The 9,669-nt window shown below is 40.1% G+C and overlaps 1 protein-coding gene across 1 annotated transcript in view; it reads right to left on the bottom strand.

Annotated features, from left to right (window-relative positions):
- The window catches only part of LOC125483797 (zinc finger FYVE domain-containing protein 1-like), an 11,734-nt gene extending 2,707 nt beyond the window's left edge, over positions 1-9,027 (bottom strand). The window contains exons 1-3 of the mRNA XM_048600490.1: positions 8,993-9,027; positions 8,442-8,656; positions 4,944-5,050 (exon numbers count right to left, since the gene is read on the bottom strand). Coding sequence (XP_048456447.1) covers positions 4,944-5,050; positions 8,442-8,642 — 308 coding nt within the window. The 5' untranslated portion in view covers positions 8,643-8,656; positions 8,993-9,027. The remainder of the gene's footprint in view (positions 1-4,943; positions 5,051-8,441; positions 8,657-8,992) is intronic.
- Between the last annotated feature and the right edge of the window lie 642 nt (positions 9,028-9,669).

Below are 9,669 nucleotides of genomic sequence, written 5' to 3'. Positions count from 1 at the left end.
TGGCCACAACATCATAGTCCATGACCCATGTTCTAAGTTCATCCGCCTTATTTCTGATACTTCTAGCATTGAAGTATACACACTTCAAACCATCCCTGTGTCCACAATTATGCTTCATCAACTGCATTTCTTTATCAACAACCTCACTCCCTGTTGTGTCTGTTGGAAGGCTGAATACCTCATCCTCTGAATGACAAATCCAGTTCCCCACCCCCTGCCAATCTTTCTTCACCCCCAACAAAACCCCAATCACCTTCCCCTGTAACCAACAAAGGTGCAACACCTGCCCATTTACCTCCTCCCTCCCCACCATCCGAGGACCCAAACATACTGTCCAGGTCAAGCAATGCTTCACCTGCACTTGCTAGAATCTAGTCTACTGCATTCACTGTTCACAATGTGGTCTCCTCTACATTAGGGAAAACGAAGCATAGACTGGGTGACCGCTTCGCAGAACATTCATGTTCTGCTCGCAAAAAAAGACCCTGAACTACTTGTTGCCTGCCAGTTTAATGCACCACTTTGTTCCCTGGGCAACATCTGTCTCTGGCTTGCAGTGTTCCAGCAAAGCTCAACACAAGCTGGAAGAACACCACCTCATTTTCCACTTGGGGGACCCTGCAGCCCTCCAGACTCAATTTTGAGGTCAATAATTTTAGGTCCTAAACTCTCCCATGTCCTAGCCCCCTACCCCATACACCAGGCCTTGTTATCACATAGTCTGCCATTACACACCACCTAATGTTGGTCACTAACAGTCTCCATTAACAGCTATTCACCCTCCTAGCCAGATCATTATCAACTCCTTTGTCTATCCAACTGCTCTTCTCTCTCTTTGGGCTCTATCTTATCGTTTACTCCCTACCCCATCCCCCTCCCTATTTTCTGCATGTAAACCAATGTTTTCCCAGCTACCATCAGTTCCGAGGAAGGGTCACCGGACCAGAAACATTAACTCTGATTTCTCTTCATGGATGCTGCCAGACCCGTTGAGCTTTTCCAGCAACTTCTGTTTTTGTTCCTGATTTACAGCATCTGCAGTTCTTTTGGTATTTATTTAGTATCTACCATAATCCTCCTTCAACTGGCTGAACATTTTCTCACATTAAACAGCAATTTTATTTTCACCTGTATTCAATTGCTCCAAATAAAAGATGTTGTACAGGGTCTGTACAGGTCCCAGCTACGCCTGTCGTTTTGCAGGATGCACACATTCTTTGTTCCACCTGTTTCCAGTAAATTGATTATTTCATGCTCTCAACTTTAAACAGAGAATTTCATCAAAACTTGCTTCCAATTTTTACCATTCCATCACCTTCAAATCATGCAACTCAGGCTCTTGCCCTCCCTTCCCTAACTTCTCAGTCTACATTCCCAGGGAAAAGCTATCAATCAAAATTCACAATGAGGTCAGACCCCTATAGCTACCTTGACTACTCTTTCTCATATCCAAATTCTTGCAAGGATTCTGTTCCATTTTCCAAGTTTTGTTGTTTATTTTGTGATCCCACAGCAACCTCTCAGCCCAAGAGAAATGAATCCCCAATTACTGCACTCAAGTTTTAAGACTTCTACCATAACAAACTATAAAGCAGCTCAACTAAATCTTACTTAATGGTCAAATAAGTCTTTTAAAGCTACAGAAAAGACAGTCTTTTTTAATCTTTCAACACAGCAAAATCTCCAGGCTACTAATACTTCACTGCCTACTTTTCCACAAAATTACAGTTTCCAGAAGAACCAAGCCATCATCACATCAAATTTACAAGTTTACCTCTCCACACTTAGTTAAATTTTAATGTTGAGTGACTGCTAAGAGGTGGTTCTGAGTTTTTGGCAAAGTCTTGAGCTGAATAAAGAGGAGACAGGCTACTGATTCTCTTCTGCCCTAGTCAAGTCAGGATGAATTTTTCAAATTCATCTGATCACCATGGTTGCACCTCTTCAACCAAAAAAAAATCTTCACTCCAGCATGCGGCCTGTTCTCCACAGAAAAGACATGTACTTTACTGACTGCACTAGTTTCATCTTTTTGTCTCTCATTTTCTTTTCTGTATGAAAACTTGGGGACAGAAAGTCTGCCCACAGTTAGGCCCAGCTGCCCTTTCCTTTGTTTCAGGTTTGAACATTTCACACTTTGCCATTATTAATAACACTTGATCTCGAACCCCAACCCCATAAAAACGTTGGGCAGAATTCAGAGTAGATTACATGGTTTTCTTCACTACCCCCATTTTATTTCTGATTAAAGAGGTAGTTTAAAACAAGCCAATCTTGTAGATTTCACATTTGTAACATACTTGTTCTGACTATGCAACCAGAGAATCCTCAGTCATGTCTTTATCATTTCTCTGCAATAATGATTTCATGCGATTCCTACATCCTCAGAACTATGACAGAGATCCCTTGTCCTCACTTTCCACCCCACCAGCCTAGAGGTCCACTGAATCATCCTAGGCCACTTCTGCCATCTCCAGCATGATGCCACTTAGAGTCAGAGAGATGTACAGCAAAGAAAAAAAAACGTTTTGGTCTACCTCATCCATGCCAACCAGATATCCTAAATTAATCTAGTCCCATTTGCCAGCATTTGGCCCATGTCCCTCTAAAGCCCTCCTATTCATATACTTGTCCAGTTGCCTTTTAAATGTTATATTTGTACCTGTCTCCACCATTTCCTCTGATAGTTCATTCTAAATATGCACCATCCTCTGTGTGGTCCCTTTTAAATCTTTCCCCTCTTGCCTTAAACCTATGCCTTCTAGTTCTGGACTGCCCCCACCCTGGGGAACAGACCTTGGCTATTCACCTTATCCATGCCCCTCACGATTTTGTAAACTTCCATAAGGTCTCCCCACAGCCTTAGATGCTTCAGGGAAAACAATCCCAGCGTATTTAGCCTCTCCCTAAAGCTCAAACACTCCAACCCTGGCAACATCCTTGTAAATCTTTTCTGAAACCTTTCAAGCCTCACAACATCTTTGCTATAGCAAGGAGACGAGAACGGAATGCAGTATTCCGAAAGTGGCCTCACCAATGTCTTGTACAGCCACAACATGACCTCCCAATTCCTATACTCAATGCACTGACCAATAAAGGAAAAAAAAAAAGTGTACCAAACATCATCTTCACTATCCTGTCTACCTTAGAATTAGGTTTACTGCCATGTTGCAAAAGAATAGGAGTACAGTGAAAAGTTTACAATGTCGCCAACACATGGCACCATCTTGGGTACAAAGTACCTAGGTACAAATCTTACAACAAAGAGAGAGAAAATATATAAAAAAGCAACACTACAGTACAGATATACATGGTACAAGTTAGGAAAACAAGAAAAAGCTAAAAAGACAGACATTACAGTCTTTCTGTAAGTTTTCCACATGTCCTGCCCAGTGTCCACTGGGTCCCAACCAGTAAGCCATCTCTGCTCCTGGCCCACTGGCCACTGTCCCAAACCTGTTCCAGGTATCTAGCTGCCCTCACTCCACTCCAGACCCCCGGCTAACCCCACTCCGTTCCAGATACACTGGTTTCCCTCATTCAGGGCTGTTGCCCCAGCCCTACCAGATGTCCCCACTCCACTGGTGGTCCATGTTCCACTCCACACCCACAGTCACTATTCCAGCTGCTGGCTGCCTTCTCACCCAGCTCCAGGTCATTGGCAGTAGAGGAAAAAGACAAAAGAAAGAGAGCGAGAGAGAGCGAGAGAGAAAAAGAAAGAGGAAGAGGAAAAGACAGAGCAGACAAGTTCTGGCTGGAGCATCCTACTCCACCTCCATCTTGGACCTAGGGCTTCACTTTCAAAGAACTATGAACCTGCACTCCAAGGTCTCTTTTTTTCAGCAACACTCCCCAGGACCTTACTGTTAAGTGTATAAGTCCTGCTCACATTTAATGTAGCATCCTCACGTTTATCTGGATTAATCTCCATCTGCCACTCCATGGCCCATCGGCCCATCTGATCAAGGTTCCTCTGTACTCCGAGATAACCTTCTTGGCTGTCTACTTCAACAATTCTGGTGTAATCTGCAAACTTACTAACCATGCCTCCTCTATTCACATCCAAATCATCTACATAAATAACAGAAAGCAGTGTTTGCAAACACATGTACTCTCTTTCACTTCCCCCACACTCTCTTCAACACCCTGGTCCATTTCTCAATCACTGCCAACACCCTGTCCCCCTCCCATCCTTTCAATCCTTCTTTTAAAAAAGACTACCCAAGGAGCCAATTACATTGTCCAAACTAAACAGAACTTTACCTATGTTTCTTTCAATTTAAACACCATATTCACTGCTCACATTTTGGTCTCCTATATGCATTTGGTTTCCATAGCATTTTGGGTGACCGCTTTTTGGAATACATGCCTTCAGACCCCAAGAGGAACACAGTATTTGGTATTTAAATTCTCCTCCACACTCCCATTCTAACCTCTGACTTCATTCCCCAATAAATCTTAATGCAAACTCAAAGAATAGCGCCTCATTTTTCATATGGGCACTTCATAGCCTTTTGGACTCAACAGTGAGTTTAACAATTTCACATCATAACTCTGGTCCATTTTTTTGTTTTATTTTCTGTTGTTTTTATTTTTGGATAGCAGTCTTCGATGATTCTGTGTTACCCAGTTTCATCTCTAGACGTATTTTTTGTTACTTTACTTTCCCCAATACCACACCAATTTTCATGCATAATCCCTTTTGTCACTGATGCGCTCCTGCTTTCCATCCCACTACAGATATTCCCTTTTCTCACCTCCGCCCCAGTCATCCTAATTTGTTAATTTAAACCTCCAAGCAATTCATATAGTTAATTAGACTTGTCTTGCATTGCTATGCATGGGAACAACTCTAGGTGCATTAACAAAAATCAGCCTTTTCTGGTGAATCTACATGTACATTAAACAAAATTTAACTTTTTCTTAAGTATATTATCACTTACCCACAGCTGAGACATGTGCAAGAACAAGTGAAATATTCATCAGGGAAGAAGCAACTGTGAGCCATCTGATCATCTGCAATTTCTCCATTAAAACGATCGCTCAAAGCCTAAAAAGAAGATTTTACAAATGTAACATGCCAGTAGGTTTTCTCCTCTGAGAAACGTACAAAATACTGACTGCTGTTACTACTGGTCAGCAAGTGGAAATAATTTCCGTCATTTACTCTGCTGAAACCTTCTTTTGAATTTTGAGCATTTCTATTTGACTCTCTTGTTTCTAATTATTCAGCGAAAAATAGCTGCAATTTTTGAGTTTTTAATTGTAACTGCCCATTTCTGACAGCAATCCATAAATTTACCCTATTCTATTGCTCTCCCACATTCCTTAGTTATTTCCATTCTCTTGATTTGCACATGCCTTTCACTTCCTCGGATTGTTAAAAAACATTTTACAAAAAATGGATTCTGAAATCAGTGGCACTTTCCTGCTTTGAACTGATGTATAATATCCAGAAATTTCATTTTCCAGTCTAAAATTCATTGTCTATTTCAATTCCCATCTTTAAATTTCAATGCAATCTCTTCATCTTCTTCTAATTGACAAGTAAAAGAACTTTACACTATTCTTATTCTCCAAATTGCCATTATCCTATCTATCCCATTCACCTACTCTATTCTATTTGACAATACATTCATCTTAATACACTTTAAAAGGTTTTACTGTAGTTACATTAGGAAATGTGAGTCCCACAAGTAAATAAATGACTAATCAAAACATTTTTGTTGGCAATTCGTAACAAAAGGTTGTTGGCCTTGTAAGTGACTGCACATGTTTCCTTTTGGATTATAAACTGGAAAATGGAAGTTGCGCACTGCTATACGGCTAGAAGTACTAGAAGGGTTTTTGCAACTTGATGGTCAAGTGGGATCGTTTGGAGTATCCTTGGGCTATGCAACATTATGCTACTTTTCAAAGCTGTAAGGCAAATACTTTACCAAACAGAGCAGCACCAGGAATCTTCGAGTTGAGGGAAAACTGCCGAGCAACAGCTTTTTGGACTACCTTTTAAATTTGCCATTTTACAGCCTGATAAGGCAGTGCACTCAGAATTACCTAGAAGTCTTTTCTGAGTGAGGAAAGACAAAAGTAACCGAGACCGAAGAGAAAGAATTCCAATACAAGTCCTAGATCCACCCGATTGGCTGCCGAATCGAAGATCGACCATCTACCTCCAGACATTATGTCATCATTGTTACAACTCAAGGGAGCGGTGAGAAGCAGGTCTTTCCTCTCATGGTCTGGACTGTTACCTGCAGATATGGTTTTTCCCCATGATATTTGTGTCTGTTTTTGTCTGCCTTACTTGTGAATCAGTGTGTGTGTTTTGGGGGTTTTCAAAAAATGTAGTTTACATCATAGAGTAGTGAATTAGTAATCTATTTTTCCCATTTGTTACAGAATAACTTCACAACAGAGTTCTTTCCTGTTCGTGACAAAACCCCGGCATGAATTACTTTTGTCATGAATAGTAACTGATCAGGCAAGTTGGTCACCATGATTTAAACTGGAAGTTAAATATTTGTGAAGGCTTGTGAAATAATCGGACTTGATTATCAGCGTACTCTTTCCAATTGAGTCATGACAATCTGAGCATTATTACAGCCAGAAGAATGTATGCAAGTTCAGCAGCAGAACACACAGATAGCCTGGGCCCCAAGGGTCTTAACAGAAATGGCTGCAGAGACAATGGGTGCATTGGTTGTGAACTCCAAAAATTCCCTAGATTCTGGAAAGATCCTATCAGGTTAAAGAAAAACAAACTTTTTTCAGAACTTCTGATCAAGCAACAAGGGACTCAGAAAGCAGGAAACTACATGCCACAGACAAATTGTTAGTTTAACATTTGCAATTGTGAAAATGCTAGAATCCATCATTAAAAGCAGAACATTTCAAAATCACAATACATCCAGGCAGATTCAAAATGCCTTCACAAAAGGTTAACAGTGTTTGAAAAATCTATTAGTGTTCTTCAAGGCTATATTAAGCAGGGTGCTTAAAGAGGGAAAAGTCGATGTAAGGTACTTGGATTTCTAAAAGGCATTTGATGACGTGCCACATAAAAAGGTTACTACACAAGGTAAGTACTCATGCTATTGGGGGTGCTATTTTTGACACATAAGCAGTTGTCTAACTAACACAAATCAGAGACTTTGGTTAAATGGGTTATTGGAGGTGGAAAGCTCTAACTATTTGAATGCTTAAGTCTCAAATATTCCCAATCCATATTATTGACTTGGATGAAGGCAACAACTACATTGTAGACAAATTTGCAGATGAAACACAGATAGGTAGACAAGCAAGTTGTGAAGATGATACAGAGTCTGCAGAGAGACATGGACAGGTTAAGTGACAGAGCAAGAATTTTACAGATGGAGTATAATGGGAGAAAATATGATATTGCCCACTTGAGTAGGAAGAATTTTTAAAATAAAAACAAGAAAAACAATTAAATGGAGAGACTGTAGAATGCTGCCATACATAGAGGTACGAGTGTCCTCAAATCAATCACAAGTAGTTACTACACAGGTACAGGAAGCAACTATAGAATTGAATGTTACCCTTGATTAGAGGAGGAGTATAAAACTAATGGAATCTTGGTATAAACTTGAATGTTCGATTTGTGTAACTAATCCCTCAGCATAATACCAGCCTAAGGGCAGCATAGTTCCATAGTTTTACACAGGTCTAGTAAATGTGTGGTCCACTTTCAAACATTCAAGTGTAATAGTGACAATCCTTCCTTTTTTGAAACTGAGCATATTTGTGTAATTTTTCTAGTTATTTTCTTAAGATTGGGAAAAAAAATGGCATAGGATCTGAACAATGGCAGGGCTGTCTGACAGTGAAGCCCCATCAAGCTTTTGCAGTTGAAGTCAGTTTAGAACCTAATGACATTATCAGGCTCAAAGTGCTTCTGTAAGGAAGGCTCCCAACAGCTTCCTGTGGATGTCCTGCTCAACAGGGCAGCCTAATAAAGGCATAAAGACTGTGCTAAACATTGGGTGCCCAACTCAATAATGCAAAATAAACATAAAACCTTTGCACTTATGAGGAAAACGAGTTACCATCTGAACCAAGTTTCCACCGGTTAGCAGCAAACTAAAGTAACATTATTTTAGTGGCACAGTCCAACCCATTTATGTCAGCCAGACACGGCAGGAGAACAGTTACAAGACTAGTAACGCAGCTTTGATACAATGGACTGTACTTTTTTCAAACCTCCTTCGTCCCTGCCAGGTGTGTCTAATACTTCATTCCAAACTATTAATAAAGAGGTCAGTAAGATTAGAAATTCAGATATAGATTTCTACAAGTGAAATGAACTTGTGAGACAAGCTGTTCTAAAATTAAAAAGAAACCTTCTGCTGCTTTTGATGGCAAGTGTTATGGATCCTCCCAAATTAATGTGTCCTATGAAATAATATTCAATATCCTACTTTCAAAGCCTTGAAAATGATTCCTGGAGGTCTGGGAGATCGAGTTGCATTGTTGTTCAACTGCTGTTCGATGGTCTGCAACACTCCGGAAAAGTCAGTTGGAGGATTATATGTTCTGGTCCCTGTGTACTGAATGGAACAGAAAGCCTCTGGAAACCGACTAAGCTTGCGAAATCGTTCTTGCAGAAGCTTTTCTGGCATCTCTGAAGGTCTATCTGCAGTAACGTTGAAATAGATAAAATACATTAATACAGTTGTGAATTGTCACCATGCATTGTACTCTGGACTGCTCAACTGACAGTCTAATAGTAATCGAAGTGCAACTGGGAGTAGGTGATCATGAATCAGACAAAGTTCAGGCATTCACTCCTAAATATTATTGGATAATGAGAAGCAATCCCCAAACTTAAATAAGACAATGGCAATGCGCTGATGGAATTTTCATGCAACTAAGTTCAAAATTTGCCCAATGCACTGCACTTCTACAAGTGCAACTTGATGGGGTTCAGTACTCTTTCTGCAATTAATAGCAACAATAAATAAAAACTGACCCAGAATCTGAAGCAATTTGGGAGAACAAATTCCAGATTTCCACAAATCTAAAAGAGAGAAGAGAGAAAAGTGCTTCTTGACTATTATAATATATTCTAGGTCTAATAATCTAGGCTATCTTGTTATTGACTGTTTTGCCAAATGAATTAACTGCTTTGTATCCACCCTGTCAAATTTCTTCATTGTTTTAAACATGCTGCTTAAACCAGCCATCTACTCTATTAAACTCAAGGCAATACAAGACAAGGTTATGCAAGCTGTCCTCATAATTTAACCCCTAAAAAGATAAAATAGACATAGGAACAGAAGTAGGCCTCCACGGTGTTTAGGCATTCAGTGAGATCATATTTCATTTGTGACAGAACTCCATTTGGGCCTTTTCCCCAGACTCTTATAAAATTTCTGGCTAGCAAAAACATATAGCATACATAAGGTCCATGCGACTGAAAACAGACGAAGCTTTGGAAGAATATCGGGAAAGTAGGACCAATCTGAAACGAGGAATTAAGAGGGCTAAAAGGGGTCATGAAATATCTTTAGCAAACGGGGTTAAGGAAAATCCCAAAGCCTTTTATTCATACACAAGGAGCAAGAGGGTAACTAGAGAAAGGGTTGGCCCACTCAAGGACAAAGGAGGGAAGTTATGCGAGGAGTCAGAGAAAATGAGTGAGATTCT

This window comes from Rhincodon typus, chromosome 8 (genome assembly GCF_021869965.1).
Source record: "Rhincodon typus isolate 14 chromosome 8, sRhiTyp1.1, whole genome shotgun sequence".
Taxonomy (NCBI): domain Eukaryota; kingdom Metazoa; phylum Chordata; class Chondrichthyes; order Orectolobiformes; family Rhincodontidae; genus Rhincodon; species Rhincodon typus.
Note: the sequence above shows the minus strand (reverse complement) of the source record. Positions and strands in the feature narration are given on the sequence as shown.